This window comes from Megalobrama amblycephala, linkage group LG3, assembly GCF_018812025.1.
Source record: "Megalobrama amblycephala isolate DHTTF-2021 linkage group LG3, ASM1881202v1, whole genome shotgun sequence".
NCBI lineage: Eukaryota > Metazoa > Chordata > Actinopteri > Cypriniformes > Xenocyprididae > Megalobrama > Megalobrama amblycephala.
In genome coordinates, this window is record NC_063046.1 from 34,967,539 (window position 1) to 34,980,171 (window position 12,633).

Here is a 12,633-nt window from a genome sequence, read left to right on the forward strand (position 1 = left end):
GGAGGAAACAATGGAGTTTGAGACTCACTGTATGTCATTTCCATGTACTGAACTCTTGTTATTAAACTATGCCAATATAAATTCAATTTTTAATTCTAGGGCACCTTTAACTAAAATTAAATAAAACTGAAATAAAATGTAATTAAAGCTATAAATATATAAAAAAAATCAAATGCTAATAAAACTGACAAGTACATAATTGATATAATTGCTATAAATCTGGTTTGCTAAATTTAATGCTTAATGTATTTTTTTTGGGGGGGGGGGGGGGCAACTTTTAACTTGTAAAAGCAACTTTTCGATGCCTTTTCCACTTTTTTAACACATTTTTTCTACACTGGAATTTGCCTCAGGTTTATGTTTGTATCTTATGTGCAAATAAAGTAAGATTAAATGTAAATGTGAAAACAGAGCAGCATTAGTATTTAACTGGCCTTCAAGCTGCAGTCACTGCAGTGTAGAACCGTGTCTCTCAGCCACTGTACAGCATCAGGAGTCCATGCGCCTCCGCTCACAGGCAGATCTGCCAAACAACACTTCAGTGCCTGCAGAGCAAATAAAAGAAAAGACGCAGACAAACAAGCTCACATATTAATGACCTAACAATTAAAGTATAAGTTCACACAAAAATCACTCTGCCTGAACAGCTGTCACCAATGTTCCCTCTAATTTTTTTTCCTCGCTGAGCAAAACTTTTCTCTGTTGAGCGCACATTTTGGTCACCTGAGTAAAAACATACTTTATATCAGACCTGTACAATGAACGTAAACACACACAAAAAAATGGTTTTATCATGCAACTGTAACATTTAACTTTAATGTGCCGTTTCTATTGTATTTGACCCTTGATGTAACTTAGTGATATATTAAATAATATGTTTGAAAACAAGCAGTTCAGTCACTAAATTAAGCATTTAGGTTAATTTTAGGTTACTTGAGATTTTTTCACATTGCTGTATTAACTGTACCAGTCTTTACCAAGAAATTCTATTAAAAAATAATTTCTGTCCTCCTGCAGGACAGTTCAATTCTTTATAATAATATAATATGAGCAGTTACAATGACGGTTTGGGACAACCATAATGTGTTTTTGTACAGTCAATTATTAGCAAAAGACAGTGTTAAACCATCAAAATTACATGTTTATTGCTTATGAATTTCCCAGATTTTATATACCAGGAGGTTAAGATTTTTCGTGGCAAGGAGCCATAAACAATCCCCTTGTGAGATCAATTTTTTATTAGGCTTACATTATAATATAATAAAATATAATATAATATTTAAGTATTTAAACTGATATACATTATTATATTATGTATTATACAGTATTATGCTTACATTTGTTTTAATATTTTATAAAGTGAAAACAAACTGAAGCATTTAAATAGATCTGATTGCTAAATATTTTTAAGAAAAGTGCACATTAACTCGTTTATAGTTATCTAAACATCCCTGAAACCCACACCACCACCACACACAAAAATCTATTTAAACTGTATATCACTGATGTATTTTGAGTTTGCAAGCTTCACCTGTGGTGGGTGTGATTGTAAATGTCTCAGAGTTTTGTTAGCATTCTGTGCCCATCAATAGTTATTTCCACCACTTTTCATTAAAACATGACGTTTTATTTCACATTTCTTTTCGTTTCGCGTTGCCTCTCGTGTTGAGGTATTTAGTCCGCAAACATGACAGTATTCTTACCGCGACTGATTTGGCTCAGGGCCAGCTCACACACGCTCAATGGTTCTCTTTCTATGAAACATGTAAACCGCATTCACCGGTTCTAACTCTATAGCGACAATAACTCTATAGCGGTTGTCCAGAGCACTGCAATTATTTCTCATTTAAACTACTACAATCAAATTGATTTCCCCACACATGATTTTCATGTCTGTTCTCTGCGCGGCAATTATTTTCTCTGCGCGGCCGCGGCTTCAGAAGTGCGCAGCTTAGAGGGAACATTGGCTGTCACCCTCTTTCCTTTTAAACCAGTTTGACTCTCATATTTATAGACAAATGTCTAAGCTGCTAATTTTTCATACAATGAAAGTGAATAGGTTCCATGGACAGCCGTGGATAATATGGGACAAAAGCAGCCTGGACATTCTGCCTAACATAGTCATATTTCGGAATGACACAAGTAAATGCGTGTGTAAATGATGACAGAATTTTCATTTGAGGTAAAATATCCCTTTAAAATACAAAATTACTGTTTACAAAAACACTACCTTCCTTCAGGCACTTCATTCAAATGTAACTAAAAATAAACAAAAACTGCTGTTACAAACCGCTACTCTCATTAACTTCTTTTTGTCGTCATTAGCTGTTGTCTGACCTGGGTCGGGGTGGATATGAGGTCCCGCAGCAAAGGAGGTGGGATCTCTCTCAACTCAATGACCTCGACCGACGCTTGGACGCCTATATCCACAAACAAGATGTCCAGCACCCGGCTGCCATGCAGGTTTGTTATCTATGAAAAAAATGCAGAGTGCACAGTTATAGTTCTGACACATCAGGAATGATATATGTGAAATGTTTAACGAGATCAGCTCAGATTTCAACAATAATTATCATTTTCAATAAAGGAACCAGGCAATGATTTAGTGAATTTGAATTTAAGCTGCCTTCACATTCACGATATGTTGGAATTACTATAATCTGAAGATCCCTGACTTTGTCAAACTCATAATTACAGGTAGGAAACCCATCATTTTATGAACTTCTACCCATTGCAGCATCATGCAAAAATGAACAAAATGATAGTGGCTTCAATAATTAAAAGATTAGTAGTTTGGTAGCAACCTCTATATTCATGTTTGACGTCATTTTGTTACAGTACATTTAAAAAGTTTAAGGTCCGTAAGATCTTGATGTTTATAAATGTTTCTAAAATCTCCTATGTTCATCAAAGCTGCATTTATTTGATAAAAACTACAGTAAAACAGTAATATTTTGAAATATTATTATTTAAAATAACTGTTTTCTATTTTAATTTATTTTTAAATGTAATCTATTCCTGTGATGGCGAAGCTGAATTTTCAGCATCATTACACCAGTCTTCCGTGTCACATGATCCTTCAGAAATCATTCTAATATGCTGATTTGATGCTCAAGAAACATTTCTTATTACAGTAATATCAATGTTGAGAACAGTTGTGCTGCTTAATATTTTTGTGATAACCATAATACATTTTTTTTTTTCAGGATCACAGTTCAAAAGTCTATTTTTGTTGAATAAAAGTGTTAATTTATTTAAAAAAAAAATCTGACTGACCACAAACATTTGAAAGGTACAGTAGCATAATAGGTGAATTTATTCAGTAATGCAGCATTTTGATGTCATTACCAACAAAGCCACATGTAGAGCCATTTTGGCATTATGAGTGGTACCATAAAAATGTCTGCATCAGCTAAATCTCCGAATTGTCATCTCATGATGTCAGTAATTCCGACACAATGAAAATGCAGCGTTCCTGATGCATGAGGGGACTAATCTATTTACGGTCGAATTTAATTTGCAGTAGCCGTTAACTAGTTAAAGTAAATGTTTTAATCTCTGGTCCTGTTCAAAAAACTCTTTTCTTTACTCTGGTATTGATAGCATACTCACCTCAACTCGGGACCATTTTCCTTTATATCGAGCCAAACAGATTTTGCCACAGAAAGGCCGTGAAACCAGTGACTCTGATGTGACCTTTCACAGGGAAAGAGATATGTGAGCATATCCTGTCTGCCATACAACAGGAGGGAACATATAAAAATGGGCATGACACTGCTCTACAGTGTGCTGATATGTAACATACTGCAGTAAACAATGAACAATTACTATTTAAAACAATTTGATATACACATTGTTAGGCACTCTATTTCACAATCTGTGCCAGCAGGTAACTATTGACTAGGGATTATGTACTTGACGCCTACTAATCTGATTAAACCCATAATCCCAATCTGTCCATTTTGGCCTCCTCATCTCCTCTAAAGAAGTCCCTAGCAACATATTTGAAGCTACACATACAGAGATTATGCCTGTTGCAATTGCAGTACCTGGGAATGGAAGTAGTTTTCAGTCTTCTCCAGAATTTCGTTGAGTTTAGTCAGGCCTCTGGAGGGCACCTGACAGTAGATCGTCCCATCTGAACAAACGCTGGTCACACTCACATTCATATAGGCACTGTTCACCTACGACAGAATACGAATATATGTTTTGTTATTTATATGTTAAAAGCCCAAAAATTGAACTAAGTTTGGCGTTAGTCAGAATATGAAAGAAATGAATACTTGATGCATTAAACTGATAAAAAGTGACAGTAAAGACATTTATAATGTTTCTATGTTTATGAGGACATTGCATAGACTTCCATTGATTGTATATCAGTTGAATGATATTTTCTATGGCCTAACCCAACCACTACCCCTAAACCTACCCATCACAGAAATTTACATCACAGATTTAAAAATAATAATAATAATTTTTGGCTGATTTATAAGCCCTTTAACTAGTGAGGACCAGTAAAATGTAGTCATTATATATACTATCACTAGTCATTATATTTCACTATATAAGTGAGGACATTTGGCCCTCACAAGTATAGCCACAAGTTTAGAAGTTGTCAGAAGTTTAGTATCTTTTTTAAACCTTTTGGTTTATGAGGACACAGGAAGTGTCCTCACAAACCATGTTTATGTTGTAATACCCATGTCATTATACACATTTGTGTCCTCATAAACCATGTATACTCTGTTAAAGTCTTTGTTAAATGCATAAATGCATCAGGTGAATATATTTCTTTTTAAAGGTGCTCTAAGTGATCCTGGGTGGAGTAACTTCCTGTTGACGTTCGAAGTGTTGTCAAACAAAACTGAGGCTAGCTAGACCCTCCCTCCTCCTCCTCCTCCCCCTCCCCTCCGTGCTTCCTGAAACAGTCATGAACGCGCATTTAAAATCATTCTTGTCGGTTATTGGCTGGAGCATGTTTATTATGTTTCGTGGTCCAGGCTGCACCAGTTTGTTTTTATTGCCGTTTTTGGAGCTTGTGGCGACTACAGAGACCACGTTTTTTTACAGTGTGTTCAGGGGACAGGCAGCTAGCGGATAGTGAGGAGATGTTTGCTGTATGTGACAATAAATGTTTTGGCCTAAAAACGCGTGACATCGCTTAGAGCACCTTTAAAATACTAAAATTGATTTTTTTTTTTTTATTGTAATAATATTTCACAATATTAATGTTTTTACTGTATTGATCAAATAAATGCAACCTCAGTGAGCATAGGAGACTTCTTTTAAAAACATTATCAACATAATCCAGTCCTCGATTGTGGCTTTCCAAAAGAGCTGATATAATTGGTATAAGTACTATAGTAGTATAAGAACTAAGAAATATTGTTATGCTTTTTGTACATGCTACCTTTGCACTAACATGGTACTCTTGAGATATCTTGGCATCTGTCCTATGGTACCAGCACAGTATTTTTTTATTTATTATTATTTTTTTTTGGATATGAGGGTTTCATTGTAATATCAAACACTTCTATTTTGGTTACCTTTAAGGGACTCTCTAAGGATCTGTCTTGCAGAGCTTTCATACAGGCAGCATTGATGTTGATATCATCATCTTGTGATGTGTCATACAGCACCACCAGAGGCACTTCCTCGCGCTCTAAGATCTCAGCCAACAGAATCTTGCCAGTGGCCATGGACTCAAACCTCTTCAGTACTGCCTGCTCATGACTGAATGACTCCAGGCCTGAAACAAATGAATATAACGACAACAACATCACATGCGAAACTATTTTGTCACAGGGAATTCTGAATGCAAATCTTACCTGCCAGTCTACATTTGGTGGCTTGAAAAGGCAATCTATAAAACTTTTCATGTAACTCAAGTACTTTGCTCTTGCTGATGACTTCGGAAAAGCCATGATCCACGTAGTACACCTGTTTAAACATCAACGTACAAGTGCAGTAATAATTATTAACAGAGCATTATCTTATTTATGACAAAGATATTCCACAAATTTCTCACAGATCAAAACAGCCTCAGTTCTACACCAGAAAACCATAACAATACACTGTGAACTGCACTAGACCGGGGGTTCTCAACTGGGAAACCGGTCCGGGACCCACTCGGGGGCCTCAGCAGGGGCCCACAAGATAGCTTAAACATGATTTAAAATTAGACAAAAACAAGATTTTAAATAAGCTAAAAAAATAAATTAAAAAAAACAAGATGAAAACTGTCTCAAAGAATTTGAAAAGTTTGATTTCTAGACCTGGAAGTCAGTTATTTGAAAACAAGCAGCTTTGTCATTACAGCAGAAACACCAAAATTATCTTAGCCTACATGGGGGCCTTTGAATATTGTCTTGGACAATCAATGGGGAGCAGTGGAGTCAAAAAGGTTGAGAACCTCTACACTATACTACAATCTTCAATTGTGATCTTCAATAACCCCATAACGCACCTTGACCTTGTCGGCCATAACCTCACACACTTGTGCCCGGAGGATCTCCTCCTCTTCCTCAGCACGTACAGCAGTCAGCTGACCTGGTGATGGTGAGGTCAGAGCCATCTTGGTGTTGTCCTGCCCATAGAACTCTCTCATTTCATCTTCTAACTTCTCCTGCTCCTTGGAGTAACCTTCACCTATGTACCTACATATAAACACACCCACACTTTACAACAGTAAGTACAACAGTGGCTGCCAACTTTTACAGTGCCTCCTCCGCAGGCATTTCGAAAAAATTCTAAGCCCTGATTCAACCTGCTCTGAGATTAATCGAAACATTATTACCAATTTGATTTGAAGCAGAAAATAAGTTTTTTTCGAGGAGCAAAACTGTGGCTCTCTGTTTACTGCCAAAATGCAAAATTTGTCTGGTTTTCTGGTTCTGTATAAGGTTTTATTAAGGCATGACAAGGGTCACACCTCTCATGAACTGCTGGATAGTGATCTTAAAACGCACCTTAGAATGACGTTGTTTGTGTCACTTGCTTCAACCACCAGGACAGAAGGGTACTCCTCTTTAGGGATGACAAGAGGAGGAACAGTCTGGCTCAAACGAAGCTCTGCTGTCTCTTTCGTCTTTGAGCCAGCCAATCCCGACTGGTTACGGTTCTCATCCTCCACTACTTTTGCATATAGAATTGCCCTTTTGGGGTTGTCTGGCATGGGGTAGTCTATTGTGCATATATCTGAAAGCAGGTTGAGCTGGTCCAACACAAACTCTGGTAGCTTACATTTATATGTGTCCTGATAGAGTTTAGGTAGAGCATGGGCCCACAGACCGCTGCTGTATTTCAAGAGCAGCTCTCCAAGCTTCTGCTTGAGGTCCGGGGATAGAGCCTTGGGGGACGCTGGAGAGCTTAATTTGGAGGTGGAAGATGATCTTTGAATCTGAGGTTTTTTGTGATGAGATGGGGATTTGTCATGTGTGGTGGGTGTAGGAGCACTAGTCTGGCTAGATTCTTTAGCAGGGTACAGAAGCAACTCTTGAGGTTTGCTGCTGCATGGTTTCTCAACCTGTAAACCGAATAACAAGACAGCATTCTTATACAAGGACAAATTACAGAGAGCTAATATATTATAATTAGTGATCTAATGATCTTTTTTCCTGGCCATTTTCAACTCTCTCCAACCTTTAAAATTAAATATGCAGAGTTGTAGGTGTTGCACACAGCCAGGATCAACAATAGAACAAGGAAATGTGGGTGCTTATCTGTTACTGGGTTTGAATTTCTGACTTCAAAATGATGTTTTTGAGTCTCAGGACATTTTCAGAGCTGTAGATAGCTTGCTGTGCACTGTCTCCTTGATTCGGTTCACTTTCACAAGGCAATATTTCAGAGTGTCTCAAAAAGTGTCACATGTAAGTAAAACTGTCCTCTCATTGGCTTATCAAGATTAACTGACAAATTAAATCTGACTAGCTGTCATTACATATGCACATAAATGAATCTAAATAAGCTTTGATTCCCACTTTAAAATTTATATCATATATAATTTATCAGTTAGAGTGGAAATTAAAGGGATAGTTCACCCAAAAATGAAAATTACCACATAATTCACTCACCCTCAAGCCATCCTAGGTGTATATGACTTTCTTATTTCTTAATATATCGATTAATATATCTTTATAATGGGAGTGACTGGAGGATGAGATTTTGAAGTCCAAAAAAGTGCATCCATCGATCATAAAACGTACTCCATGTGGCTCTGGGGGGTTAATAAAGGCCTTCTGAAGTAAGAGACAGCCATACACATTCGACTTACGTCTAAGAAGGATTAACTTTCACGGAGTAGTACACAATGCCATGACGTTCTACGCTACGCTGTGACATACTACGCTATGTCCTACATTATAACGCATAGTACGTCATGTCATCGTGTTTTAAATAAGGATATCTGTCTTACCCATATGCATCGTTTCCCTTCAGAAGACATTCATTAACCCCCCAGAGCCACGTGAAGTATGTTTTATGATCGATAGATGCACTTTTTTGTACTTCAAAATCTCATCCTCCAATCACTCCCATTATAAAGCTTGGATGCGCCAGGATATTTTTAATATAACTCTGATTGTGTTTGGCTGAAAGAAGAAAGTCATGTACACCTAAGATGGCTTGAGGGTGAGTAAATTATGGGGTAATTTTCATTTTTGGGTGAACTATCCCTTTAAGGCTTTGTCGAGACAGCATTCTTACATTCTCCACCTGTATTGGAGAAGAGTAATGACATTTTAAGATAAAGCAGTAATGTGCTCCCACAGAATTAGACACTGCTGTTTTTTTTTTACATAATGCATTTCCCATTATGAATTATGATATAGCTTGTTTGGTTAGTCTGTATCTATAAACTTACAGTACAAATGTGAGTCCAGTGTTCCAGATCTTTAAGGGCTTCACTGGGTAGCTCTTGTTTATAATGCTCTCGGTACAGCTGAGGCAGCTTGGATACCCAGAGGCCATTGCTGTGCTTGTTAAGAACCTCTTGAAGACGGGACTGCACCAGCTTGGGACTGTAAGGCGCAGAATGAGGCAGTCTGGGTTTCGCTGGAGTTGTGTTTTCATTCAGGTTATAGGGGGCTAGAAATATAAACAACATAAATGTTGCAGCTTAGTAACAATTCTGCATTGACAAACCATAAACTAAAACTATAAACAGTTTGATATTTTGATTGCTGAATGAATTTGCAGTAAATCCCACCTAATAAAGACTATTTTAGCATCAAGCCTTATTCCTGCACATAAAAGCAGCAGTTCACCCAAAAATGACTGGTCTTATATTATTTAATCTCAGGTCAAGACAAATATTCTATTCTATTCTATTCTATTCTATTCTATTCTATTCTATTCTATTCTATTCTATTCTATCTTACAATTTTCTGGGTGAACTATCGCTTTAAGATATAACTAACAGCAACATCAGAATTCAGAACTGAAGGTATGTAGACCTCAGAGATCCCTCTGTGTAACAGCAGGAGCTTTTTTCTGCTCGAGACAGAAGATGACTGTTTTCTTTTTATCCTTAATGAACATCCCATGCCTGGAATGTTTTCTGGGACAGGAAGTAAGGTTGCTATGGACTCCAGTATAATTGTAACCTTTAAAGGAGCTTCTTGTGGATAAGAATGTCTGCACATTTAACACATTTGCACCCAAAGTGTGCTTACTATTTCGGGAGAGATGGGTATGGACTTCTTTCTGGAATCTGGAGGGAAGGGTCATCCTTTTCTCTGATCTAGAAAAAAAACAAGATTATAGTAAGAATAACTTTTTTTTTTTTTTACCCTTTTTTTAGATTATATACTGCAAGATTACAACTTAAGGCCTGATCACACCAAGGATGATAACTATAATGATATTTGAGTCCACAACACAAGTATAATGATAATGGTAGAGAGGAACAATATCATTGGCATTACTTTTTCCAGATGATGAACAATAAAAACACCGACAGCCAATAAGAGTCCATCCTGCTTTAAAGAGTTTGAGCAGTTAAAGCGACAGAAGACATAAACTGCAGCATGCTTAGAATAAACAGAACAATATCGTCCGCTGGTGTGGACACTAATATAGTTATCGTTATAGCTATATGGTGTGAATGGGCCTGTAGTATTTTCCTCCAAGATTTCATTTGTTGATTGAGTCGGTGTGTCCAATATTATAAAACAGCCAAGAACCAGACTCAGACCTCTTTAGTTGGACAAAAAGCAACCAGTTGTTTCAAAAGAAGGAACCTCAGTCCAATATTTTTTACTCAGGCCAATAAAAATTAATTAATTATAATTAACTTCTTAATTCTAATAATATATCATTCTTAGTGACTTCAGAAAACTTGGAATATATCGTGCAAGTCCTATGATATATTTATGGTGCTGTTTTGATGTCACTTGATACTCAGTCCCTTTCATTATAGTGACAAGAACATTTAGGATTCTTCAAAAATTCATCTTTCACATTCCAATGAATTAAAGTCAGCATGGAATGAGAAATGAACATTCATCCTATCTATTTGTAGATGCATGTACAGTACAGTCCAAAAGTTTGGAACCACTAAGATTTTTAATGTTTTTAAAAGAAGTTTTGTCTGCTCACCAAGGCTACATTTATTTAATTAAAAATACAGTAAAAACAGTAATATTGTGAAATATTATTACAATTTAAAATAAATGTTTTCTATTTGAATATATTTCACAAAGTAATTTATTCCTGTGATGCAAAGCTGAATTTTCAGCATCATTACTCCAGTCTTCAGTGTCACATGATCCTTCAGAAATCATTCTAATATGCTGATCTGCTGCTCAAGAAACATTTAATGTGTACAATTGTACAAAATATTTGTGTACAATGTTTTTTTTCAGGATTATTTGATGAATAGAAAGTTCAAAAGAACAGTGTTTATCTGAAATCTAATCTTTTGTAACATTATAAATGTCTTTACTGCCACTTTTGATTGATTTAATGCATCCTTGCTGAATAAAAGTATTAATTTCTTTAATTTCTTTTCAAAAAAATAAAAATAAAAATTCTTACTGACCCCAAACTTTTGAACAGTAGTGTATAATGCTACAGAAGCTTTGTATTTCAGATAAATGCTGTTCTTTTGAACTTTCTATTCATCAAGGAATCCTGAAAAAAAAAGTACACAACTGTTTTCAACATTGAAAATAATCATAAATGTTTCTTGAGCAGCAAATCAGCATATTAGAATGATTTCTGAAGGATCATGTGACACTGAAGACTGGAGTAACGATGCTGAAAATTCAGCTTTGCATCACAGGAATAAATTACTTTGTCAAATATATTTAAATAGTACACAGTTATTTTAAATTGTAATAATATTTCACAATATTACTGTTTTTTACTGTATTTTTAATTAAATAAATGTAGTCTTGGTGAGCAGACAAAACTTCTTTTAAAAACATTAAAAATCTTAGTGGTTCCAAACTTTTGGACTGTACTGTATATAATTTTGAATGATGTCCTATGTTTAATTTTTAACTTTTTTTTTTGACCTCGTAATGTTCAGTCTTCCTTCTGGTGATGTATGCAAGACTTCTCCAATCTTAAACCCCACCCCTCACAAACTTGCACTCATTTTTGAGTGCAAGGCCCACATCTCAAAATCCAATCATTAGCCAATGAATAGAAACAAGTTGGCACCATAAATTTTTTTCTTATCTGATGATCCATTTCAATCAGATGTCACAATAGAGAAGAAAAGATCTGTTGCTACCTCTGTTTCATCGTAACTTTAAGTCACTCAGGTTGTTTTTTTGTAAACTATCCCTTTAAAATCTGAGAGGAAAATAATGATGCAAAATAGAATTATGTTCCAGAAATAATACTATTACAGCAAATACTACTTAGTGAATACAAATTTGCTTCTTAATACTTCAATATTGCTTAGTTTTCCTCCTAATCGCTGATTAATCAGCCTAATACTGCAAAATAGCCTAGTACAGTTTTTATAAACTCAACAGACAGCAGCAATATACAACAAATAGTACAATGGTGATAGTAAGGACAAAGGCAGACATTTTGGCAAAGTGCTGCAGCGTGATAAAGCAGGGGTGTGGAGGTCTTATTGCATATGATTCTAGGTGTCAGATGACCCAAACACCCCCTCACCTTGTACCAAAGGGAAAGTGCTGATTCATTGTGGACTGGTTTAGAATGGCTAATCTGTGAGAGAATGGAGGGAGGATTAACAAAACCCAGTACACCCGCTTAACTCTGCCACCCTCTGTACCCTCACAGCCATTGTGTGTGTGCCACAGTAAGCGATACAGAGCACAATTCTAAAGAGTGAGGTCAGTTGTTTGCTCTCAATGATTTTTGGCTGAAGTGATCTCGCATACACACAGACAACAACCTCCATTCGACTGCTGAATAAGCACTGGGTTTAGCCAACACTGAAATGCTGAAATGCTCTGTTATTGCCAATAAAGTCAGACAGTATCAACAGCTAGAGACATCAAGTTGCTAAACTGGAAAATTAAGAGACTGTGAAAAAAATAAAGAGCTTGGCATTTCTGTTCACTCATTAGGACTTGATTTGTATTCTCAGCTACTTGCTTGGCAAAATGCTGCTCACACAATGAGTGCACTTACTTAAGAAAGTATCAG

At 36.2% G+C, this 12,633-nt stretch overlaps 1 protein-coding gene across 2 annotated transcripts in view; it reads right to left on the bottom strand.

Annotated features, from left to right (window-relative positions):
* Window positions 1–12,633, bottom strand: part of tdrd7b (tudor domain containing 7 b) — a 29,352-nt gene that overhangs the window by 8,202 nt on the left and 8,517 nt on the right. For both annotated transcript variants that reach the window (XM_048185257.1, XM_048185258.1), the window contains 10 exons: window positions 9,675–9,742; window positions 8,864–9,087; window positions 6,969–7,525; window positions 6,467–6,656; window positions 5,829–5,940; window positions 5,547–5,749; window positions 4,050–4,184; window positions 3,613–3,696; window positions 2,338–2,472; window positions 435–545 (listed from right to left, as the gene is read on the bottom strand). In XM_048185257.1, coding sequence (XP_048041214.1) covers window positions 435–545; window positions 2,338–2,472; window positions 3,613–3,696; window positions 4,050–4,184; window positions 5,547–5,749; window positions 5,829–5,940; window positions 6,467–6,656; window positions 6,969–7,525; window positions 8,864–9,087; window positions 9,675–9,742 — 1,819 coding nt within the window. The remainder of the gene's footprint in view (window positions 1–434; window positions 546–2,337; window positions 2,473–3,612; window positions 3,697–4,049; window positions 4,185–5,546; window positions 5,750–5,828; window positions 5,941–6,466; window positions 6,657–6,968; window positions 7,526–8,863; window positions 9,088–9,674; window positions 9,743–12,633) is intronic.